Below are 26,800 nucleotides of genomic sequence, written 5' to 3' on the forward strand. Positions count from 1 at the left end.
CTTGAGGCACCTCCAAAGTCCGGAGGTCCTTCTCTTCTCCTTGCTTTTCTTCTTCTTCTCATTCTAGCCCTTTCGGCTCTTGTTTCCTCAACCTTAGCCGCATTGTACCCTTCGTATTGGGTGGGGAATTGTTGCATGAATTGAGCATTCATCGCGGCCACCATATCAAAAGTTGCATTTGAAGTATAACGCAACTCTTCCAAATCTTCTTGATAATGGTGGTAGCGGTTTTCGGTGATTCCCCACCGAGCATTCTCCGTTAGTTGTATTTGGGAGAGGGTAGATTCAATGTTTGAGACACGGTTGGTAATGTTGGTTTGCCATGTGTTGAAGGCCGGGTAGTCACATTGAGGACCCGAAAAAGGATATTGAGGTTGTTGTTGTGGCATATGGGGAGGAGTGAAATGTGGCTCATCAAAGGGGGCATTAGGCATGGGTTCATCAAATGGTTCATCATGAGGCATGTCACCAAAAGTCAAAGCCCCCCCCCCCCCCCACTTGCGGTTGCTCTCCTCCCTCATCCTCTTTCGGCTCAACTACTTGGGCTCTATCAACCCAAAGGTACACAAAAGCATCATCGGGGGGCATGTAGAAATCTTTCGCACTCCCCCAACCCAAGGGTGGTAAGTCGGAGGAACTGGGTAAATACATATAATGCTTGAAATTTTGCCCACCCATGCACCAAATGACTAAGGGGGTTACTTTGTCAACCACCTCAATCACTTTTGAGTGCTTCAAGTAATGGTAGTCTATGAGACCACTACCATCAAGAGGGTAAGCATTGGGTGGAAATGGCACACCCGTCTTTTGCACGATTAAGTCGATCATACCCCCAATAAAAATGGTCCCTTTGGGGTTCTTTTGCAATTCAAGGCACCCACTCACAAACAATTCCACCCAATCCGACTCCCCCTTCCGGGGTCATTGACCATAGACATTGAATTTGTTGGTATTGCATTTTGGTTGGTTCGGTCATGACCAAGAAATTTGTGTTTATGTGACGGCTAAGGAGGCGTAAGACCGGGTTGGGGATGGTGGTGTTCTTTGAGTTCTCGTGACGTGCATCACCCGTAATATCGCTCCAAAAAGCACTCATCAATGGTTTATCAAGTTTTTGTTTGACGGGGGCTTTGGTGATATGGAGGGCCTCGCTCACCTCATCATAAGTCAAAGTATGGGTGAGGCGGCATGCCCGGAATTTGATTCCCGGAACCTTGTCCCTCCCCAATTTAACCTTTTCCAACGATGACAAAAACTCATAGGTGACACCCCTTCGGGTGGGTGCGGCAACACGAATATAGGCCTCAAGTCCGACCTTTTCTAAAAGCATACGAGTTATGGGAAGCATTCCCAACTCGATAAGAAGGTTTTCATCAAGGAATTTGGTTTGTGCCACGGTAGACACGAGGCAAACTTCTTCCAATTTGTGAGGGCCGTGTCTCGGAGGCCCTCCTTACCCGAATACTCATTTGCATAAGAATCCGAGGCTCCCTTGGATCCTTTGGAGGAGGAAGCCGCGGTTTCTTTTCCTTTTCCCATTATAGAACAATTAGAATCTCAGAAAAAACACAATTTTTGACCAAAATTTTGGGTGAGGCAATTGATCAAACACCTAATATGCACTACAAGAAATGTTGTGCTAATTAGCTATTTGCTAGAAAAGAAACACCTCACTAGTTAAAGGGTTGTTTTAAGGACGATATCAACACAAATAGACAACTAAATTTCGAATTTGAAGAACACAAATTCAAATTTTAGTAAACTAGAAATGACAAGGAGAAGAATAAGGTGTTATACCTCCCTTTGATCCTTGCTTGGGTTGTTTGGTGAAGAATGCTAACCCAAATTGCTCAAAGTCGTCCCTTAAAACCGATTTGCAACCCCAAATCTTCAACTTCTTCAATTGACCCGAAACCCTAGCTCGAAATGATGATGATTCCTCGGATTTTATGCAATTTACCTTACCGAAATCGATGTTGGGAGATGAAAGTTGATGAAACTTGAAGGTAAATTGATTGATTTGTATGATTTGGGAAGGATTTTGGTTGGTGATTTGGGTGTTTAGGGTTATGGTGAAGGGAGAGGTAGAATGTGATAAGAATTGGGGGAAGAACAAGTGACCTATCGTGCGAAATTAGAGCTGAAATTTGCATATTCTCAGAAACTCGCACGGTGCGAGTTATGGCTTCAGAAAAGTCGCACCGTGCGACTTTGCTGCTGGATGTTGATTTTTTGTTGCTTAATTCTTCACTTTAGCTAATTCCTTTACCCATCATTCTTCCTTCCTTTCTTCACATATGCCCTTGAGTTGATATCCTATTGCTAAAGCACACATTAAAACATCCTAATATGCTAAAAACATCAATGAAAATGCAAATGATTTAATTTATTATGCAAGAATTAAAGGATGCAATGAATTTAAACATGAGAAATGCAATATGAACAATGCAACATGACAAATGCTATATAAACAATGCAATGCGGAATTTTAAATATGCAAGGAAAAGAAATATTTACAAACGTTTGCCGTTTATTTAACGTCGATGGCTCGACAAAGTTGCACTTTCATCAATTTGAGTAGATTGGATCAACAAGATGGAGTGTTTCCACTTCACCCACTTCAATTCCTTCATGATAATGCTTTAGCCTTTGCCCATTCACTTTCAAAACTTTCCCGGATTTCAAGCATTTGATTTCAATTGCTCCATATGGGAAGACACGAACCACTTCATATGGTCCCATCCACCTAGACCTCAATTTTCCGGAGAAAAGTCTAAGTCGATTTTGGAAAAGTAAGACTTTCTCTCCCACTTGGAACACTCTTCTTGAAATCATATTATCATGCCATGCTCTTGTTCTTGCCTTGTAAATGGAAGCATTCTCATAAGCATCATTCCGAATTTCTTCCAACTCTTGTAGTTGAAGTTTCCTATGAAGACCCGCTTCATCCAATTGCAAGTTAAACGACTTGACCGCCCAATAAGCTCGATGCTCAACCTCCACGGGTAGATGACATGATTTCCCAAAAAGTAAGCGGTAAGGTGACATCCCGATTGGAGTTTTGTAAGCCGTGCGATAGGCCCAAAAGGCATCATCTAACCTCAAGCTCCAATCCTTGCGGTCGGGATTCACCGTCTTCTCAAGGATAGCCTTAATCTCCCTATTAGAAACCTCGGCTTGACCGTTGGTTTGAGGGTGATAGGCGGTTGAGACCTTATGAAGTACCCCATACTTTTTGAGAAGAGCTCCAATGGCTTTGTTGCAAAAGTGAGTACCCCGGTCGCTTATCAAAGCTTTTGGAAAACCAAATCGAGAAAAGATGTTGGTTTTGATGAATTCTCCAACCACCTTTGCATCATCGGTCGTGGTGGCCTTAGCCTCCACCCACTTGGAGACATAGTCCACCGCCAAAAGTATATAAACATTGCCACAAGAGGCGGAAAATGGTCCCATGAAGTCAATACCCCACACATCAAATATTTCACAATAAATCATGGGTGTTTGGGGCATTTCTCCTCTTTTTGAAATATTACCAACTCTTTGGCATCTATCGCATGTCTTTACCATGGCATGAGCATCTCGGAATAATGTGGGCCAAAAGAAACCGCTTTCCAACACCTTTCTAGCCGTTTTCTTGGCTCCAAAATGCCCGCCACAAGCATACTCGTGACTAAACCGGAGAATTGACATGATTTCGGTGTCCGGCACAAACCTCCTTATCACTTGATCGGCACAAAATTTCCACAAATAAGGATCATCCCACACATAGTACTTGGAATCACTCTTGATTTTGTCTCTTTGATGTCGAGTCAAACCCGGTGGAAATTTGCCCAAGACCAAGTAATTCACGATATGTGCATACCAAGGTTCGGTAGACATCAAGGCAAGAAGGGCTTCATCTGGGAAGGTCTCCTTTATTGAGCTTTGTGGTACCAAGGAGTCTTCTTGGATGATTCTACTAAGATGATCCGCCACCGTGTTGGTGGAGCCTTTCTTGTCCTTGAGTTCAACGTCAAACTCACTCAAGAGTAGTACCCATCTCATCAAACGGGGCTTGGATTCTTTCTTTGAGACAAGGTGCCTCAAAGCGGCATGATCCGTGAAGATGATGACATTGGCTCCAAGAATATAAGATCGGAATTTCTCTAAGGCAAACACCACCGCAAGAAATTCTTTCTCGGTAGTTGTATAGTTCCTTTGAGCTTCATTCATCATTGTCGATGCATACTAAATAACATGAGGTGCTCTTCCTACCCTTTGGCCAAGTACCGCGCCAAGGGCATAATTGCTTGCATCCGACATTATCTCAAACGGTTCATTCCAATTGGGAGGTTGAATTATAGGTGCCGAAATAAGCTTCTCCTTGAGCATATCAAAAGCTCCCTTGCATTCTTCACTCATGATAAATTCACAATCCTTTTGAAGTAGCTTGCATAGAGGAGCGGCAATCTTGGAGAAATCCTTAATGAAACGCCGGTAGAACCCGGCATGACCTAGGAAAGACCTCACTTCACGCACATTAGTAGGATAAGGCAAGGTGTGAATGGTATCGACCTTTGCCTTATCAACCTCAATTCCCCTAGAGGAAACAACATGTCCCAAGACTATTCCTTCATCAACCATGAAATGACATTTCTCATGGTTGAGAACGAGGTTGGTATCAATACATCTCTTCAAGACCCAAGTAAGATGACTCAAACAATCCTCAAAAGATTGACCATGGACGGTGAAATCGTCCATGAATACCTCAATAAAGTCCTCAACATGATCCGAAAAGATACTCATCATACACCTTTGGAACGTCCCCGGGGCATTGCAAAGACCAAAGGGCATCTTTCTATAGGCAAACGTTCCAAAGGGGCATGTGAAGGTTGTTTTTGTTTGGTCCTCGGGTGCGATTGGGATTTGAAAGTACCCCGAGTAGCCATCCAAAAAGCAATAAAAAGCCTTTCCCGCTAACCTCTCCAACATTTGATCCATGAAGGGAAGCGGGAAATGATCTTTTCGGGTCACGGCATTTAGCCTACGGTAGTCGATACATACCCTCCACCCATTTTGAACTCGAGTGGGGGTCAAAACACCTTCATGATTCTCGACTACCGTTAGCCCGGATTTCTTTGGGACAACTTGGGTTGGACTAACCCATTGACTATCGGAGATAGGATAGATCATACCTACATGAAGGAGTTTGAGTACCTCTTTCTTCACAACATCCATCATTGGAGGATTCAAACGCCTTTGTGGTTGTCGGACGGGCTTTGCTTCATCTTCAAGAAGAATTCGGTGCATGCATAAGGTGGGACTAATGCCTTTGATGTCGGCCATTGTCCACCCAATTGCTTCCTTGTGTTGCTTAAGAACCCGGATGAGAGCCTCTTCTTGATCCTTAGTAAGCTTGCTTGAAATAATTACCGGTAAAGTTTCTTCATTTCCTAGAAATGCATACTTCAAGTGGCTTGGTAAGGGCTTTAATTCAACAGTAGGAGGCTTGACAATAGAGGGAACAGGTTTCTCCTTTGGAAGCTCTTCTAACAATTTGGAAGAAAGGAAGAAAAGTTCCTGGACAGGGGCTTTCTCGCACGGTGCGAAAAATGGGGCTGGGAAACTCGCACCGTGCGAGTTCTCTGCTGCCTTCCGGATTTCTTCCTTTTCTTCCCATTCTTCCATTAGGGGATTTTCCTCTAAGTCCTTGATTGTTTCCTGCAAATCACCAGACAAATCATACCCCGAATTCTCTCCTACCAATCCATTAGTCAAAACAACATTTAATGCATCAACTTTGCACAATTCATACACGGTTTGCACAATTGGCTCAAAAATTTCAAGAAAACATAAGGATGAAGTCTTGGATGGGTATTTCATAGCCTCATAGATGCTATACTCAATCTTTTCCCCCTCAAATTCCATTGTGAGGCGTCCACTAGATACATCAATCTTGGTGTTAGAAGTTCTCATGAAAGGCCTTCCCAACAAAATGGGAGTGGAGCCTTTCTCGGGTTCCATCTCAATTACATAGAAGTCGGCGGGGAAAAACATTTCCCCCACCTTCACCAAGACGTCTTCCACAACCCCTTTAGGATAAATGTTGGACCTATCGGCCAATGAAATGACCGTACGAGTCGGTTTCAAAGGCCCTAACTTGAGTGATTCATAGAGGTAATGGGGCAAGACATTGATGGAAGCTCCTAAATCTAGCATAGCATGTTGGCATTGGAAATCACCAATCTTACAAGGGATGGTGAACATGCCCGGGTCGCTACATTTTTGTGGCAACCGTTTTTGAAAAATGGCCGAGACATGTTCACTAGCCCGCACTTTCTTCATGCTCTTTGCTTTATTGGATCTCTTAGTAGTGCATGACTCTTTCAAAAACTTTGCATGCTTGGGTACACTACTAAGAAGATCAAGGAGAGGAATGTTTACCTCCACTTTACGAAAGATATCATAAAGGCTTGAAGTCTTTTTGTCAATTATCCTTGTATTATTCAAAGCACTCGGAAATGGAGCTTGTGGCTCATATTCCGGAAGAGGTTCATGGACCCTTACTTGTTGAGGTGAAGATGCTTCCCCTTGTTCCACTACCACTTCAATTTCATCTTCAATCACATCCTCCACTTCATGAACAATAGGAAGTGGTCTTGTCTTCTTAGGAGCTTTGGGTGCCTCTTCCAACTCTCTACCATTCCTCAAAGAGACCGCTTTTGCTTGTTCCTTGTTCGGTGGAGGAATGGTGTGAGAAGGGAGACTCCCTCCTTGGTTGGGTTGAGAATTGAGTGTAGTGAGGATTTGACCAACTTGGGTCTCAAGGTTAACAAACCTAGAGTCGGTGAGTCGGTTTTGTTGGTACACGGCGGTTTGAAATTCCTTGGTTTGTTGTTGCATTGCCATTTGATTCATGGTAAGAGTCTTCATCATTTCTTCCAAGGAATTTTGTGATTGGTTTTGGTTTTGATTTGGCTTTTGAAATGAAGAGTTTGAAGCCCCTTTTTGATTTTGATTTTGGTTATGATTTTGGTTATGATTTTGGTTTCCACCCACCCATATTTGGATGAGATTTCCAACCTTCATTGTAAGTGTTAGAATAGGGGTCAAACTTCCTAAAACCAATAGCCTTCACCGCTTCAATTGCCTCCTCCGTTTGCAAAGATGGACACCCATCGGTGGGATGAGTTGGGTCATTACAAAGACCACAAAATTTCACATGAGAAGTACTCCCACCACCTTTTGTAAGTTCCTTCACCAAATTAGTGAGAAAGTCAACTTTCTCCTCCATATGGTTGGAACCTTGCCTTGAGGAGAATGTTCCACTTGAATTCTTAATTCTCCTCCCAAAATTCCTAGAGCTTCCTACCAACCTTTCAATCAACTCATTTGCTTCTTGGACCGACATGTATTCAATTCCACCTTGGGTGGCGGCTTTAATCATCCTAGCATCATCCTCAAGTAAACCACCACAAAAGTTCAAGAGAAGGTCGTGGTCGGTATACCCATGGTATGGGCAACTAGCAAGAAGTTGTTTAAACCTCTCCCAATACTCATACAAGTTCTCCCCATCCATTTGTTCAACATTACTTATTTCTTTCTTCAATTGAGACGAGAGACTAGCGGGAAAATACTTTTCTAAGAAAGCCCTCTTCATTTGATTCCAAGTGGTGATGCTCCCGGTAGGGAGATAATAAAGCCAATCATTGGCCGCGTCCTTGAGTGAGAAAGGAAAGGCCCTTAGTTGAAGTTGCTCATCGGTAACCCCATTTGGCTTCATGCTTGAGCAAACAACATGAAATTTGTTGAGATGCTTGTTGGGATCTTCCGTGCTAAGCCCATGGAATTGGGGCAATTGGTGAATGAGCCCGGACTTCAACTCAAAGGTGGCATTTTCCGCCAAGGCCGGAAAGGAGATACACAAGGGCACATGTGTGAGATCCGGGGCGGTAAGTTCCTTAATAGTTCTACCACGTCGTGGGTTCTCTCTTTCACCATGCCCAAGTGGTTGGTCGTCCTCACGATCACCCATGATGATTTGAATGGGTATGGGTTGTTCAAAAGGGATGTTGTTATCTTCTCTTTGGTCTTGTTGAAAACCGGGATCAATTTCTTCAATAACCGGGTTGTCTCTTCTAATACCTCCTCCTATCCAAGCAAGTGATCTTTGAATCTCCGGGTCGAAAGGAAAAAGTGGTTCTCTTGAGTTCCTAGTATTGACCATAAACAATTCTACACAAGTGCACACAATCAAAAGGTTCACACAAGTAAAGAACAAGACACTATCAACAAGAAACAAAGACTAACTAACACAACTATCCTAAAAACACAAATAACAAACACTAGCAAAACCGTTACCTTCCCCGGCAACGGCGCCAAAATTTGACACGCCTAAAATGTCGCACTAAAAGACGGCCAAATTAACAATTTATATACCACTAAACACACTAATTAGCACTAATTGTAAACTAGTAAAATAGCAAGCAAGGGATCGAACCCAAGAGAAGATGGGTTTTGCAAAAGTGAAATTAAAAGAGTAATTAGAACAATTGTGACAACAATAACAACAAGTAATTAAAAAGGGGGAGGGGGGGTTTGGGTTGAGTTTTAATTGTAACAAAAACAAGGCAAATTCAAACAAGAGTGCAAAGCAAGTAAACAATCAAGAGTTTAAGATGGAAATTAATCAATATTAAGAAAGACTTAACCCGACTCAAAGCATGGCACTTTAGTTGACAAAACCCTTCAATCAATCCTTCAATTATATATTATCACCCTATTGTGAAGATAAATCTTCTAAATCTCCTTAATAATGGCCAAATGACAAGGAAATCACACTTAATCAAATAACCCAACTTATCAATTCTACCAAGTAGAAATCACATATATTGGACAAATTAATAAGAAGATATGAGCACAAGAGATTCAATAGGGGTAATTAGACACAATGAAATCACAATTAATGCCCAATTACAAGTTAATCCTTTACTTGCTAATTAAGCCAAGAAGAAATCACATCCATTAGCATAATAACAAGGTGTTGCAAAGATGAGATTACAAGGAAATCACACTTAATAATCTCAACAACAATAAATTAAGGAACTTGATTAATTAAGCAACAAGGAAATCACACTTAATTACTCAATATAAACAAGGATTCCAAAATTCAACCAATAAACACAAAAGGATTAACAATGATAATTAAAATTCAAGAAGGATTAAAGGATCTTACAACCAAAGTTTAAGCCTTGAGCCGGATTAAGAGAGGAGATTAGTTCTCCATAATTAGATCTAATACCCAATTCAAAAGATGAAAATATTCCCAAATTACAACCTTGATTAATTAAAGTGAACAAAAGATGCTTAACCTAACTGCAAACATTGTATTTATAATCCCCCGTAACCTAGTAATTAGTGGGCTTAATAAAAGGGAAGGCCCGTAACAAAAACGCTAACAAACGCCATCAAACCCAGAAAACTCGCACGGTGCGAGTTTTGGAACAGGAAACTCGCACCGTGCGGTTTCTCTGCCGGAGTCCGTCTTCCTTTCTTTCTTCCTTTGATCCTTTGGAAGGCTTTCTTGGTGCATTTCTTCAAGCTTGTTCTTGGCTCTTCCTTGGACATTTCTCTTGATCTTTCGGCTTCCTAATCTTCACTTGAACCATGCTAAATGGCAAAGCACTCGGAATGGGTTAAACAATGTAAAAATCGTCATAAACCACCCCTAAATGTTACCAAATGAGCTCAAAATAGTGCCAAAATGTAGTAGAAATAGGAGCTCATCAGTAACCCTCCCCCGTTTACTCTGACGGGTCCCTACGTTCGGTCTCGGCATCTGTTCCAGCATATAACTTAAGCAACTTACATAAACATGTAAAGCATCTACTTCACGCAATTTGGACCTTACATACTCAGCTAAGTACACAAATTCATCAACAAGTTCGACATGTGAAGCACATAATTCATGCTATTAACTTTGAACACTCAGCTAGGTACACACATTCACCAACAGTTTCCCAAATTTGACACATAACTTCAGTTTAGAGCAATTCATAGACAATAGTTGTGAAAAATTTATCATGGAAAACACACATACCCAACCAATTCCAACATCCTAGCATGATTCTAAGGTTACTCTATACACCCATGTAACAACATGTGAAGCATTCGTACTAGCTCAGGGAAAAGTAATTTAGGACATATCATCACCACCTTCAATATTAGAAACAAATAACTCAATTAAACTTGTCAGACGGTCTCTACAGCTGTAATTATTTTGACATATTCTTCATCATTTAACATCACTACTATCATATTGAAGTTCAACCTTTACCTAAGCAGTCATATACAACACCAAATTCCAAATATAGCAACCGAATTTCCACTTGGGGCACTTTTAAGACTGAGTTTTAAGGCAACTTTTTAAGGTGATAATCATCAAAATTCATTCTTCAACATGATATTAACAATGTATAGTACTCAATTCCATCATCTAATCCTTGTAAAACAATCAAAATCAATTTCGATTTTTGTAAACCCTAGAAATTTCGGTTTCAACTTGGCAAATTTCTAGTCTATTCTACAGCAATTAATCACCAATAATCAAGGAAGGGAGACATGTGAATCATATTTCAACAATTAAAAGCAACAAATTGATCATATGAATCGAAATTTTCGGGTTATACAATCATCCTCAACAAATTTAAAGCATAAAGACATGTAAATAGGGAAGAAATCATACCTTGGTTAAGTAGAAAAGTAAAGGAACGGAATTAAGCAAAGGAAATAACCCCAAATCAACCACTACCAACACAGGATATGAGAGATTTTTGAGGATTTGAGAACTTAGGTCACGAAAAGAAGTGGAAGGAATGAGAAGAATAGGAAGAATAGGGGTTTTAAGAAACCTGCAAGATTCACTGTACAGTAACCTACTCGATCGAGTGTCTTGGGTACTCGATCGAGTACCACCCTACTCGATCGAGTAGGTGTTATTTCGTCGAGTATCTGCAGAAATTTTTCCACATCCCGACGTCATAGCTTCCTAACTAGATCGAGTGAGGTCTACTCGGTCTAGTAAACAATCGCACTCGGTCAAGTATGGTTAAGTACTCGGTCAGAAGTACGAAGTAAATCGAAGATTCCTGCAAAAACAACATCGAGTGTCGATTCCAAACTAAGTTCGGGATTCGGCACTAATTATCAAGCTCATTCCCGCATTACTATTATTACTAAGCATACCATATCGTCAAACAAATAAGGTTTATTCCACCTTACGCTACACAAATTACCCAACTCGGTTTACTTTCTACCGAATCATTCATAAACATAATCACGTCATCATATTACACTTAAACTTACTTTACACATTACTACCAAATTCGTGTTCACTTCAACTTGAAGCATATAATTAACATTACTCGATTCTTTCATTTAACATATAATTACACACTCCTCATAACAAATTAATCTATCATGCTCCACATTCAATCATAAGCAAATCATCTTACACAAATCAATTATTACGCAGCGGAAAAATTTCAACCAATAAACAAGGACTATACGCATTACTATATGCTATGTTTCATATTATAACTCAACAATTCTATAACTATCATTATTGTAATTACGGTAGGATTTATAAACTCGTATATGACTACCGTCATCATAAACTTATAGCAAACACCAACATGTTCACTTTTCATGTCACAACATACACTTCCACATTTTCACGCATCTCTATCACGTAAACTTTTGTCACATATCTCATAACCATCATATAGGCTCACTAATCGTGCCAAAAACTTCACTAATTCCACCAACGATTACCATACACGGCCCAAATACCACTATCACACCCCTATTAACTCTAACAAAGACTCAACCAGAGGTAGCTCCGGCACAATTAACATACACATCACACATATACACACGGACTCCACATTCCCATACCATGTGGCTGGCTTAAGTGTCATGGGGACGAGATTTTGAAATGAGGGCGCCTACTCACCCAAAACCTAGCATCAGCTGGGGCTCCCATCACACATACACCAGGTTCATTTTATTAGACTCCCTACGTTCATTATTTTTATTTGTTACAGGTTCCAAAATCGTCGCTCTGATACCACTTTGTAACACCCCCATATTCAGAGGAGCCTTAACTAGGCCTTCCTTAGCATATAAGGGCATTACCATCTCGGTTGCCCGAGGATAGTGACACGTCTGTCGCGTACCTGTCAAAAATAACCAACTGGCTCTAACTAATATAGCTAGGGAAGTCGGGTCGAATCCACAGAGAGGTAGGAATTTGTCGGCTGAACTTAAGTTCGTCAAAGTAACCAAATTGGGGGTTTATAAAATGTGATTTCTGAACTAAGGAGGACAAGGAGAAGAGAAATAAAAGGAAGGAGTTTAACAGATAAAGGAGAACAGCTAAGACAAACGGTTCACCATAATCATCTGGTCGAGTAATCTAGATCCCAGGTCAATGCAGTACGGTCTAAGGGGTAGCGAACGTCACCTTTCGGTCCTTAATTCACCCTAAAGTGTAAACAGTTTAACTTTCGCCCTCGCTGCAATACTCTATTGTTCGCCACTAGTCTGCCTCTTCCAACCTTTCGGTCCAGGTCAAGGTTCACTAAGAATAAGGGTCTAACTACGTCGACTCAATTAGGCAATTACAATTAATTGTAGCATTTAAACAACAAAGACGGTACCAGCATTAACCTAGTAAATCGATTACTCTCCCTTCATATTATGGATCCCCTATAGTCTTAGCATAGGGAAATTAGCTACTCATAATCGTCGGATTAACAATCACAATAACCAAATAATTAAGACTGAACATGATGATGAAACTAATAAGAATTCAATTAAGCAATTATAATAACAAGAGAAGGAAGATTCAAAGCAAAAATAAAATTGAGAAATAAACTAGATTGATAATACCGAATCCGAGTAACAAAGTGTAGAGGAAGAGTAAAATCCAAGAACAAAGTGACAAAGTGTGATCCCCAAAATAAACGAAGTGCGAGAGAGAGCGATCACGTAGTGTTCTCCTCGATCTTATACTAAAAATCCACTCTAAAACCTAATCTATGGAGTAATTATAAAAGCCCATGAATAATTAGGCGGAAATTAACAAAGAGCACATGAAACCGCTCGATCGAATAGAAGTAATCCACTCGATCGAGCAAATTATCACCAAACCACTCGATCGAGTAGTAATGACCCACTCGATCGAGCACCACTTGCATAAACTCCTCGATCGACCACTCAAACTGCTCGATCAATCAATCTTGAGTAAATAAGGCATTCGATCGAACAGTAAACCACTCGATCGAGCTACATAGGTACGTTAGGACTTGAATTGCTTCCTAAATTCAGCTCATGCGTCTTCCAAGTATTAGATTTCCAAGCTCCGGCTCCGGCTCCTTATTTTCCATGAATGCATACAATTGGGACAATTAAGGCTCGATTTAGCTCCTCTTCAGTCAATTCCTGCAAATTACAAATAACGGACCAAAGTAGAATATTAGGGGATATTTGTAGCCAGATGCTACATAAAAAGCACAGAAATGCGTGTAAAAATGAGGTGAAAACCTTATATAAAAGACACGCATCAAATCTCCCCAAACCAAACCTTTGCTTGTCCCCAAGAAAATATGAATGCAACTAAGGGTGAACAGTGGAACGGGACCAACGCATCAGCTACAAATCATCCACTAGAACCAATTTAATGCGATATCATGACAAAGTGGCAGTGAAAAGTGCAAACGAGTTAAATTAATGTTTCAAACTTACTGAACCGTCGACCTTGCAAGATTCAAAAGATGTCGGACTCTCACGGATCGCTCGTCACTCAAAATCAGGCACAAGGTGAGAATATATGTGGAAGATAGAAAGAAGTAAGACACTCACCTAACTCGACCTGTAAGAACATGCATGCAGTTAACCATGAATAAGGTCTCTACAACCGTACATATGCATTCCAACCATACTAATGACCAAGACACGTGCCGAGGACTTACATTTGGGTAAGTGAGGTAATGGGTAAGAAGGGTAAAAAAGAATTTGGATATGTGGGGTTAGTGGCCAGGCTAGCAACATCGGATCCAAATAGTAACTGCATCCCAACTTCGTACTTATGACATCAAGATGAAACGGTGCAAAATTATGCACTAAGCTCACAAACACCAAAGGTCGTTAACTCCCCATAAAATATAGATAAGGCATGGGAGTGTGAATCATTATACAATTCTCATTCTTTTTCATATGTAATTTTCTGTCTTTTTTTTTCTTTCTTTCCATTTTCGCATTTTTTTTTTCGCTTTTCATTTTTTTCTTTTTTTTTTTCATTTCTTTTTTTTTCTCAACGGTTCGACATTTTTCTTCTTTCTTTCTTTCCCTTCAATTCTTCCACCATCTTCGGAAATCAAATAACATAACCATATTGCAATAAACATTCCAAGAACTACTCGTTACTAGCTCAGCTAGGGTAGGAAGTATTATAGAAAGTAGTTGATAGGACAAAAAGGGCAAATTGGCTATGTGAGGCTCATGGGTAGAATGAAATAAAGGGGACTGCCTCTCCTAACACGTGTCACCATCCACAGACCGAATGCATACAGGTATTAAGAAGACTAGACTCATGCTTATGCAAATTGATGTTACATGTCTTAGAGAGAGTACTACTCACATCCTAAATGAAACCGGTCATGAATGTCACCAGTTTATAAAGCTCTAACCTCAGAATGTAATGTAGCTTGCCGACATAATGAGTCAAGTCTATTCGTTCAGATAAGGGAGAAACAAAAACTCGTAGATTATGCACATAATCACGCCAACTAAATGTCAAGAATATGCAGGGCTCAAGTAAGGGTTCAAAGTAGCGTCAATGTTCAAACGTTCCGACTCAAATTAAACATGAAATTTTTGAAAATTTTGGAAGAAATTTTTTTTTAAAATTGAAACAAACAACAATGCATGCGGAAATAATAAATATGGAAGCATAAATGCAGAAAACATGCAGACACAGATATGGATGCATACCTCCTCAAACCAAACCGTACAATGCCCTCATTGTACCAAAAATAGGGAAAGAAATGCAAACTGAAAGGAAAAGGAGGAGTGGAGTCGGAAAACTTACAAAACGTCATAAGGAGGGACCTCCCCAAACCGACCATGAACATGGGAGGTCAAAGGAAGTCAAGCAGTAGCTCTAAAGACGTAAAACAACAGCTGGAAGTCAAAACCACTCGATCGAGCTCTTGGAGCAAATCGATCGAGTGAACCAAAGATATCGGAAGGGCTCGATCGAGCGATGACCACTCGATCGAGGCAACATGGGTTCGGATCAGGTCGATCGAGGATATTATCATTCGATCGAATGAAGGCTGCCTCAAAAAGTGCTCGATCGAGCACAATATCTTTCGATCGAGTACTTTGACCTGCAAAACACGCATAAAAAGCAAGAAAACAACGTAGGAAGTTCATAAAGCAGTGTCTAAAGTTCAATGTAAAGCCAAGGGAAAATAAAAGGTTCGACAAAAGCATAATAAAACAGTCCGGGCTGCCTCCCGGAGAGCGCTGGTTTAAGAGGTCCCGCACAACCTTTCTGGCATCAATTAACTGGCGCGTCGAGCTCGTCGAAGCGCAAGACTTCAACGCGATTGTCTGCTTCAGTCGCCTCGTGGTAATGCTTCACATATTGGCCATTCACCTTGAATCTGCGCCCCTCGGAATCTTCGAGCTCTACGGATCCAAATTTGGTGACAGCTGTCACCGTATATGGACCACTCCACCTGGACTTCAGCTTGCCAGGAAATAATCTCAACCGGGCATTGAACAGCAACACCTTTTGCCCCACATGGAACTCCCGAGGTAGGATCCTCTTGTCATGCCATCTTTTCGTCTTTTCCTTGTAAATACGCGAACTGTCATAGGCATTAAGCCTAAACTCTTCCAATTCATCTAGCTGCAAAAGACGATTCTGACCACACAACTTAGGATCATAATTAAGCTCACGAATTGCCCACCAGGCCTTACATTCCAACTCAACAGGTAAGTGACACAATTTCCCATAAACTAACCTATAAGGTGATGCACCAATTGGTGTCTTAAAGGCAGTTCTATAAGCCCATAACGTGTCATCAAGCTTAAGACTCCAGTCTTTCCGTGATTTAGAAACTACCTTAGACAATATCTCTTTCAACTCGCGATTAGAGACCTCTACCTGACCACTAGTTTGGGGATGATACCCCAAACCACGCCGGTGTTGCACACCAACTCTAGACAGTATGGAAGTGAGTTTCTTTTCTTTAAAATGCATCCCCCCATCACTAATGACGACCCTAGGGACACCAAAATGGGGGAATATGATCTTTTTAAACATCTTTATCACGGTCTTAGCATCAGAATGAGGTGAAGCAATTGCCTCAACCCATTTTGACACATAGTCTACGGCTACTAAGATGTACCTGTTACCTTTACTGGATGGGAACGGTCCTTGGAAATCAATGCCCCAGACATCGAAAACCTCAACCTCTAGGATGCCGTTTTGTGGCATCTCGTGTCTCTTCGAAATGTTCCCTGATCGTTGGCAAGCATCACAAGCTGAAACAAAAGACTTAGCGTCGAAACAAAGAAGGCCGGAAAAATCGGGCTGAAGTACCTTAGCCACGGTGCGCGATGGACCGTGGTGACCACCATATGAAGAGGAGTGACAGCCTTCCAGGACTATTTTGGTCTCCCACTGCGGAATACACCATCTGTAGAGACCGTCTGCACATTCCTTAAACAAGTAAGGGTCATCCCGTATACGCTTAGCGTTATAAAGAAAACGCTTCTTTTTCATGAGATGAGAGGTCGGGCGGCAGCTGCCATCGACAACGAAGTTAGCTATATCTGCATACCAAGGTTCTTGGTTAACAATAGATGATATAACAGCAATTAAAGTATCGTCAGGAAAGGAATCATCAATAGGTAGAGAATCTTCCCCTTCTTGTCGCACCAGCCGCGACAAGTGATCAGCCACCACGTTCTCAGCTCCTTTCTTGTCCTTGATCTGCAAATTAAACTCCTGAAGAAGGAGTATCCATCTCAGTAGCCGTGGTTTAGCCTCCTTCTTAGCAAGGAGGTGCCTCAAAGCTGCATGGTCGGTAAAAACAAAGGTGACTTCGACCCAACTAAATAAGTACGAAACTTCTCTAAGGCATAAACTACAAACTAACGACTCCTTCTCGATGGTAGTGTACTTCACTTGAGCCTCATCCAGAGTTCGGCTCGCATAGTAGATAGCATTCAAAGCTTTGTCTTTCCTCTGGCCAAGCACCGCTCCTAGTGCATAGTCACTCGCATCACACATGATCTCAAACGGCAAGTCCCAGTTGGGAGGCAGTATGATCGGCGCGGAGACTAAGGCCCGCTTTAACCCGTTAAAAGCGAAAGACAAGCATCGATAAACACAAAAGGGGCATCCTTAAGCAGCAAAGAATCGTGTAAGTGGTTTAGCAATTTTGGAGAAATCCTTGATAAACCGGCGATAAAAGCCGACATGACCAAGGAAGCTCCTCACCCCCTTAACATTAACAGGAGGTGGTAATTGCTGAATCACTTCCACCTTTGCTTTATCAACTTCTATTCCCCTATCAGAAACCAAGTGCCCTAAGACAACTCCCTCGTTGACCATAAAGTGGCACTTCTCCCGATTCAAAGACAAGATTAACCTCAATACAAATACCGCAACACTTTCTCAAGGTTAGACAGACAGTTAGAAAAATCACTTCCATATACACTAAAATCGTCCATAAAAACTTCCATGATAGACTCAATATACTCTGAAAATATCCCCATCATACACCTTTGGAAGGTGGCAGGGGCATTGCATAAACCAAAAGGCATTCTGCGATACGCAAAAACGCCCTTAGGACAGGTAAATGTAGTCTTGGCTTGATCGTCTGGGTGGATAGGGATCTGAAAGAACCCTGAATACCCGTCTAAATAGCAGAAAAATTTATGAGAAGCTAACCTTTCTACCATTTGATCAATAAAAGGAAGGGGAAAGTGATCTTTCTTAGTGGCGGCATTCGGTTGTCCGTAGTCTATGCACATCCGCCAACCAAGCATTACTCGAGTAGGTATTAATTCATTCTTCTCATTCTTAACTACATTGTCCCTCCTTTCTTCGGGACCACCCGTATCGGACTCACCCATCTAGAATTACCGACAGAATAAATAATACCGCATCCAAAGCAGCCTTCATTACCTCAGCCGTCACGACATCTTGCATCTTCTGGTTCAGCCGGCGCTGACCCTGTCTGCAAGGTTTGTGATCCTCCTCCAGCTCTATCCTGTGCATACAAATATCGGGACTAATCCCCGTGATATCATCCAGTGAATAGCCCATTGCCTTCCTGTTTTTCTTAAGTACAGCTAACAAAGAGGTCAGCTGCTCATCACTAAGCTTGGTACTGACAATGACTAGATATTGCTCTGTATCGTCTAGGAAAGCATATTTAAGGTGAGAAGGGAGAGGCTTACGTTCCGGTACCTTTACCTCAATGGAGCAAAGAGTGCTAATCATTTGTTCCACCTGCTCTCCCTCATGCTCATCTAAATCATCAAGGAGCAAATCCAACGCAGTGTCATCATCGTCTGGGCTATCTGCACACTCATCAAAAAGCATAAGAGCTTCTAGGGGGTCCTTCATAAAAGAACCCGACCAGAAGTCGTAAATAGACTCGTCAATGATATCGACCGAATAGCAAGTGTCCTCTATCATTGGGTGGGCTAAAGTACTGGGCAAACTGAATGTGATAGCGTCATCCCCATCGCAAGAGTCGACGCCCTTGTCGACATCAATAACACCCAAATTGTACAAAGGAATGGTCTTCCTAAGATAATTTGGGTTCGAGTGTCCTCGGCTATATCCAAAACAATGAAATCTCTTTGGGATGTAGAGCTTGCCTATTTTCACAGCACGTCCTCTAAGACACCTAAGGCCGGCCTCCCAACGCATCTATCACCATCCGTAGGGTAATGTTAGTTACTTTGAAATGACTCATCTTCGATTTCTTGCAAACAGAAGGGGCATGACACGACACGCACCTAAATCGCAAAGGGCCTTATCAATAACCATATTGCCTATGACACAAGTAATAGAAAAGCTGCCCGGGTCTTTCATTTTTGGAGGGGCCTTATTTAACAGCAAGTTACTAGACTCTTCCATAAATGAAATTGTCTCAAATTCACTCAAATTTCTCTTACGCGTCACGATATCCTTCATAAACTTAGCGTAAGTGGGTACCTGAGTAACAAGTTCGGAAAAAGGGACAGTTACCTGGAGGTTCTTCACGATGTCCACAAACTTACCGTACTGTTGCTCGATCTTTGCGTCCTTCAGACGACTTGGGAAGGGTATCCTGGTAGCGATGAGTGGTCCCGCAACCTTTTCTTTACCCTTATCAATGCGTGACGTCTCCACAGCAGGGGAAGATGACACGGTGGCGGTATTAGATAGTGAATTAGGATTTCCGACACTTAAAGTACTGGATCGAGTACTTTTATCGCTCGATCGACCATGTTCAACACTCGATCGAGTGATTTCCTCAGCATGGTTGCTCGATCGAGTAAGATTACCACTCGATCGACCAACTTGGAATTCTGCACTTCTCGATCGACCGCCATTGTCACTCGATCGAGTGACTGGATGATTAAAACCGCTCGATCGAGTAGAAGAGTCACTCGATCGAGTGGTTACAGCACACGCAACAAGTATTTCCTTCAAAAACTCGTCTAAATCATCATCCGAGTTATCATCAGCTATCAAAACCTCGTCTTCTTCATGAATGAGGTCATTTTGAAAATTCACTGCATTGACCGGATCACAAACTGGAAGAAGCTTGGCTTGGTCTGTCGCGAGTGTCAACTGCGCGACTTGTTCTTTCAATTCCGATATAACCGTTTCAGATTGCCGTGACATCTTTGACATACTCAACATGATGGATTTTAACTCGGCAATTTCTTCGTTTGCAGAGGGAGGAATTGGTAGCGGAGCTGGCGTGGAGGGGGCAGAGACGCTCTTTATCTCTTCATATAGCTGAGAGAAAGGGACCCCTTGCTTTTACTTCTTATAAGCAAGTACGCGCTCTACACTTGCCATACATTCATAAAGGTCGTGCCATTCCTCGCCACATCTACCACATAACTCTATATGCTCTGTAATCGTAGGCATTGTGGCAAATAAACTTTCAAAGCAACAACTAACCTGCAAAACCAATCAAAGCTTTGCAGAAATGAGATCGGCCTCAAGGAATAAATTCCCTGAGACGAGAGACAAACTTAATTAAAGCAACAAGTTTGCGCCACCTCCCCGGCAACGGCGCCAAAATTTGACACGTCTGTCGCGTACCTGTCAAAAATAACCAACTGGCTCTAACTAATATAGCTAGGGAAGTCGGGTCGAATCCACAGAGAGGTAGGAATTTGTCGGCTGAACTTAAGTTCGTCAAAGTAACCAAATTGGGGTTTATAAAATGTGATTTCTGAACTAAGGAGGACAAGGAGAAGAGAAATAAAAGGAAGGAGTTTAACAGATAAAGGAGAACAGCTAAGACAAACGGTTCACCATAATCATCTGGTCGAGTAATCTAGATCCCAGGTCAATGCAGTACGGTCTAAGGGGTAGCGAACGTCACCTTTCGGTCCTTAATTCACCCTAAAGTGTAAACAGTTTAACTTTCGCCCTCGCTGCAATACTCTATTGTTCGCCACTAGTCTGCCTCTTCCAACCTTTCGGTCCAGGTCAAGGTTCACTAAGAATAAGGGTCTAACTGCGTCGACTCAATTAGGCAATTACAATTAATTGAAGCATTTAAACAACAAAGACGGTACCAGCATTAACCTAGTAAATCGATTACTCTCCCTTCATATTATGGATCCCCTATAGTCTTAGCATAGGGAAATTAGCTACTCATAATCGTCGGATTAACAATCACAATAACCAAATAATTAAGACTGAACATGATGATGAAACTAATAAGAATTCAATTAAGCAATTATAATAACAAGAGAAGGAAGATTCAAAGCAGTAAATAAAATTGAGAAATAAACTAGATTGATAATACCGAATCCGAGTAACAAAGTGTAGAGGAAGAGTAAAATCCAAGAACAGTGACAAAGTGTGATCCCCAAAAATAAACGAAGTGCAGAGAGAGCAGTCACGTAGTGTTCTCCCTCAGTCTTATACTAAAAATCCACTCTAAAACCTAATCTATGGAGTAATTATAAAAGCCCATGAATAATTAGGCGGAAATTAACAGTAGCACATGAAACCGCTCGATCGAATAGAAGTAATCCACTCGATCGAGCAAATTATCACCAAACCACTCGATCGAGTAGTAATGACCCACTCGATCGAGCACCACTTGCATAAACTCCTCGATCGACCACTCAAACTGCTCGATCAATCAATCTTGAGTAAATAAGGCATTCGATCGAACAGTAAACCACTCGATCGAGCTACATAGGTACGTTAGGACTTGAATTGCTTCCTAAATTCAGCTCATGCGTCTTCCAAGTATTAGATTTCCAAGCTCCGGCTCCTTATTTTCCATGAATGCATACAATTGGGACAATTAAGGCTCGATTTAGCTCCTCTTCAGTCAATTCCTGCAAATTACAAATAACGGACCAAAGTAGAATATTCGGGGATATTTGTAGCCAGATGCTACATAAAAAGCACAGAAATGCGTGTAAAAATGAGGTGAAAACCTTATATAAAAGACACGCATCAGATAGTAATAATCAAATATCGATAAGAGAACTATTATGTTATAATACAAGTGAATTAAAATCAACAACGATATAAAAGATACAACTCAAAGACTACTCTGTAAAGCTATCGAATCTCGTGAAGACTCATCCCTGTCCGGACCCCAGCTATCAACAACATCAACACCTACTAAGATCGACTGCTCACCATAAGGGATCACGGCAGACACATAATAAACAAAACAACAACACAAGGCCAGTACTGAGATGAGACACGAAAAAATCAACTACAACTATCAACACCATACGACGCTATCAATCTCACACACAATCACAATAATCCAAACAACCTCTGTCACTGACTGTCCACTAGACCAGCCCTGCCAGTGGGGGACCGCAGCCGTACCCACCAATTCCCCGCTCATCTTACTGAGCGATAACCCTGTCCATTAATGTGCACATCCCCTTTCGTGACGGGTTACACGAAGGGCGAAACTAGGGCGTGAAGCCACTCCCGCAAGTGACCTCACTCAGCCGAGGATGCACCTCGCGAACCAGAGACAAACATTCACAGACAGCTGAAACGTAACAACCAACAAACTGTATGTACCAACCAACTGCAGCATACATGCTGCCACACAACGCAGCCATAACGCAACAACAAAGATACGACGATCGACACACTAGACTATATACAGAACCTGAGTAGGCGAACCTACCTTTCAGCAAATGCAACCAATCCATTCCAACATATGACATATCCAGCAATCAAGCAAAGCCTATAACCACAACACAACATCTATTACTACCAAGCAAACCCTAACTGCAAAGATGAGGATACGGATGATGATTATGACATACCTATAAGGAGAAACCCGGCAAAAGACCGCTACCCGACTCAAGTAACGCTCTCCTAAGGCACAAGGATCCTCAAAAGGCTTCCATGGAGGTTTTATGGTGAAGAGGAGGGAAAGAGGCGACCAAAGGATAGGAGGAAAGTGGCGGAAATGATTTGCGGATTTAACAAAACACGATTAAAAACCCTCGCTGAAAACTCGATACTCGATCGAGTACCCGACATACTCGATCGAGTGTCCCCCTACTCGATCGAGTAACCTAGCTACTCGATCGAGTAGCCTCTACTCTATCGAGTACGACTCTTAACACGTAACTCAAGATAGTTTTGGCACGCACTTCTAAGAACTATTCCCGCTCCCAAGGTCAGTCAACGCTGGTCAAAGGGTCTCTAAAAGGGCGGGTATTACACAATGTGACTATGACCGAGCCACCCTCCACGGTCCATCTATGTTCTGACACCATAATTGTAACACTCTCGTTTAACCAAGAGTTTTTAGCAAGACATTCTCAGTTAAATGGGATTGTTACCATCACGGTTGTATGAGGTAGTGAATCACAAAAGACAAACAAGCAAGGTACTTTAAAAATAAGATTACATCAATACTGATAAATCGTCTCAAAGTGTTTATTATATAATTCAAACCAGCGGAATGATAAATAATAGTTTAACACATCAGAAGTCTAATTCATAAAGAATGTCAACTAAAGTGGCAAAGTAGACATAACTAGCTAAGACACGATCTGTCCTCCTGCTCGTCACGCCCCAAGCCCCGCATCAGAGCATCCAACTTACTCATTATTACCTGCTAAATTAACTACTCCCCATTGGAAATAAAAAATTGATCATAACAGGTCACCCCGTAAAAAGTTTGGGAGACAGTTGCATAATACACACACGTCCACCACTGGTTAAGTAGGGATTACGTACTAAATTTGTGCTTTATTTCGTTGTCAGCAACCCGTTGGGAAAGTCGTGTTGGAAGTGTAAAAGCCATAAGATTTCAAATTCAAGAAATACAAGAAGCTTTACTAGAAGTTGCGGAGGTTGATAATGATTCTAAGATTAGAAGTGAAGCCAAATCATTGGCGCTTAATGAACTCGGTGATTTTGAATTTTTAGTATCAATAATTATTTGGTATGAAATATTGTCTTTTGTTAATGAGGTTAGTAAACATCTACAAACAAAAGATATGCTTATTGATGTTGCTATTTTACAAGTAAAGGCATTAATTTCTTCTTTTGAGAAATATAGAGAATATGGTTTTCATAAGGCATTAGATACGGCAAGGAATGTTGCAAAAGATATGAATATTGATCCTGTTTTTTCTAAAAGGCGTGAAATTCGAAGAAAAAAACATTTTGATGAGAATTCGGATGATTCTCCACCATTATCTGAAGAAGAATCATTTTGGGTTAATTATTTCTTATATCTTATTGATCAAGCAATATCTTCGCTTAAGAGAAGGTTTGAACAATATCAAGAGTATGAAAATATATTTGGATTTATGTTCACAACAGATAAGTTGTATTCTTTGGATGATTTGGAATTAGAGTCTTATTGTGTTAATCTTGAGAATATGCTTAAGAATAATGATGAGTCTGATATTAATGGAAAAGCATTATGTTCTGATCTAAAATTTTTTAGAGAGTTTATGCCTAAGAAACAAATGGGTCCTATTGCTATTTTGAATTACATGAAACAAGTGGTTGTTTTCCTACCGGAACAAGATGAAGTCGAGGCATTACCAGATGAGGATGAATTCGAAGAAGAAGCTAGTCCGCTTGCATATGTTTAGGAGCTTATAGAATTTTGTTGACAATTCCTGTAACTGTTGCATCCGCTGAAAAAAGTTTTTCTAAGTTGAAGTTGTTGAAGTCATATTTGCGCTCAACAATGTTGCAAGATCGACTCAATGGATTGGCAATGATAGCTACCGAGAATAATCTTTTGGAGAAAGTTACTTATGATGAGCTAATTGAAGATTTTGTTTCTGAGAACGCAACCCGAGCTTTACTTTTAGTAGGAAGTAATGAAGCTTTAGAAAATCTTTAAGAACCCATGTAATTTTTTGCATTGAATATATAAAATATATGATGCATTTTTTAATAATAATTTTTTTTAACATTACAAGGGCCCCATTTTCAAATTTCGCACGGGGCCACCTAAATCGCCGAGACAGCCCGATTGAAACTTGTACGAAACATTGTGGTTTTGAATGTTTTGATAGATACTCCGTGATACGTGTAGTTAACGATAAAAACAGAAGAATAGATTAAGCAACGGTCAAAGCATCGCATGAGGAGGGAAAAAAGAAAGAGAGAACAGGGGAATTTTCAATTCTTTATTTAGAAGTCAACTTTGTATTTTTGTTATGGTTCAAATGAGACTTGTCTAGTGAAAATCGAACTCCCAACTTCATAGTTAGAGTAATAGAGTACTTACTCTAATACCCCCTCATTTCCGAGAGGTGCACTCGATCTAGTGTGAGGGAGAACTCGACCGAATGCCTCCTTACTCGATCGAGTGAGGGAGACCGAGTGTGTTGGAGTGGCCAGACCAGACCACACTCGGCTCAAGCGAGTGAATCGGGTTCGGGCTCAGTTTTACAAGGGCCAATTCCTACGTTTTGTGCTTTAGTATATAAGGCTTGTAATCGGTTTTTATTCATTCTAAACCCTAAAAATCTCTCTCTAAAACCCTCCTACCCCTCTCTACAACAATTCTATGTCATTTATTCAAGATCTACTCTTTGTTTTAAGGAATTTACAAGATTCGTTCACATTTTCTTGTTCCCCTTCACCTTGTGAGTAACATATTATCTTTACTCTTTTAATTTTTACCCAAACCCTAGAATTTGGGGGTTTTGTTATTTGAGTATATTAATTAAGGTTTGGAGTAATTAGATAGTAATAATGATTAACTAGATGTATTATATTGTTGTAGGACATGTTTGTGATAGGAAATTCTCAATTAACTATAGGATGTGGCTTATTAGAGGAAGATTAGTGTGCTTGCTTGTACTAATTGGAGGATTGTTAAAAGTTGGATTTTCCTCTACTCGGTTTCAATAATATGAATGTTATATATGTTGATGTTGGTGTTGATGTTGTGGTTAGTCTCACAAGAATATGATATTTGCATTATAACATGCTCAGTGGTTAGTTACATCTTAAAGGATTATTGTAATGGTTGGGTTTGCATTATAACATGTAAAGGGAATTATTGTTAGTCTCATGTTGTTGGTGCAATTGTATCGTATCATCATAATGGGTAAAGGATGGATAGTCTGATATTGTGAATGGAAATGCATTATAACATGAGAATAAGCAAATGTTGATACAAGTATGTGTGGCATGTTGAGATTCATAATCCATCTACTAAGAACCAGTAAGAATTTGCGCTATCGAGTCTGGACAATTGGTCGGAATTGGTTTGGTTAAGAGCCTAGGAAGGCTAGATAAAACGATCTAAGAAGATCGAGTAATGAGAATCAACAATTGTCTTATATTAACTATTTCCCAACCTTGTTCAAGTTTCACCACGGGTAACACTAGATCAAATCTAAGTGTATCATCCCCAGCAGAGTCGACAAACTGTGGACTAAAGTCACCCACACCGCGCGCACCCGCGCGTTGGAAGTTTAAAATGGCGACATTTCTTCCCACAGAACTTTGTAAACAAAGCACGCCATGGGTCGTAACCGATTTAAGAGGCTTGGAAACCGGTAAAAGGTTGAACAAGGCTGCATGTGAGGAGTCGGCACAAATTTTTGTGGGAAATTGGAATCGTTCGAATACTTCATGCCATGTCAAGGCATAAAGTATTGACATGAATAGTAAGAAATCCGTTACTCTTAGCATTCTATGTCTAGAATGACTCTCGTGATACCAGTGAACACGGGTGCTCACAGATATCTGAGTAAGGGGTGCGGGTTCGTACTAGGAAGTTCTTTAATCGAACATCTAATCTCGCCCTCCTCGATAGTGGTCTCTACTAATGATTGGAAAATTTGTTTATACTCGATATTGTTTATTATATGCATGAATGCAACAAACATTAGATTTATCCTAGCATGTGAGATTAAACTGTGTCGGTTGAACAAACAACAAGAATTAGATGGTCAAAGTGGATATTTACAATAATTACATGTCAGAAAGACAAACAATAAGGCATACAAATACAAAATA

At 40.9% G+C, this 26,800-nt stretch overlaps 2 protein-coding genes across 2 annotated transcripts; one reads left to right on the plus strand and one right to left on the minus strand.

Annotated features, from left to right (window-relative positions):
- Positions 1–2,568: 2,568 nt before the first annotated feature.
- On the minus strand, positions 2,569–6,888 carry LOC141629429 (uncharacterized). The gene is made up of 3 exons (XM_074442433.1): positions 5,082–6,888; positions 3,101–4,202; positions 2,569–2,929 (listed from the first exon to the last, which is right to left on the minus strand). The coding sequence occupies exons 1-3, from the start codon at positions 6,886–6,888 to the stop codon at positions 2,569–2,571; spliced, it is 3,270 nt and encodes a 1,089-aa protein (XP_074298534.1).
- Positions 6,889–7,777: 889 nt separating this feature from the next.
- Positions 7,778–24,408, plus strand: LOC141629430 (uncharacterized). The gene is made up of 2 exons (XM_074442434.1): positions 7,778–7,931; positions 23,567–24,408. The coding sequence occupies exons 1-2, from the start codon at positions 7,778–7,780 to the stop codon at positions 24,406–24,408; spliced, it is 996 nt and encodes a 331-aa protein (XP_074298535.1).
- Positions 24,409–26,800: the final 2,392 nt, after the last annotated feature.

Source organism: Silene latifolia, chromosome Y (genome assembly GCF_048544455.1).
Source record: "Silene latifolia isolate original U9 population chromosome Y, ASM4854445v1, whole genome shotgun sequence".
In the NCBI taxonomy this organism is placed as follows: Eukaryota; Viridiplantae; Streptophyta; class Magnoliopsida; order Caryophyllales; family Caryophyllaceae; genus Silene; species Silene latifolia.

What these genes read in the sequence shown, in the direction of transcription:
- LOC141629429 (XM_074442433.1), bottom strand. Translation starts at nt 6,888, where the DNA reads ATGGCAATGCAACAACAAACCAAGGAATTTCAAACCGCCGTGTACCAA. An exon ending in GGTAGTCGAGAATCATGAAG is followed by an intron (nt 4,203 to 5,081) that starts GTGTTTTGACCC and finishes TGATGAATGAAG; the next exon opens with CTCAAAGGAACTATACAACT. An exon ending in CGCAAGGATTGGAGCTTGAG is followed by an intron (nt 2,930 to 3,100) that starts GTTAGATGATGC and finishes GGGTCTTCATAG; the next exon opens with GAAACTTCAACTACAAGAGT.
- LOC141629430 (XM_074442434.1), top strand. Translation starts at nt 7,778, where the DNA reads ATGAAATTTGTTGAGATGCTTGTTGGGATCTTCCGTGCTAAGCCCATG. An exon ending in CATGTGTGAGATCCGGGGCG is followed by an intron (nt 7,932 to 23,566) that starts GTAAGTTCCTTA and finishes TTTCGTTGTCAG; the next exon opens with CAACCCGTTGGGAAAGTCGT.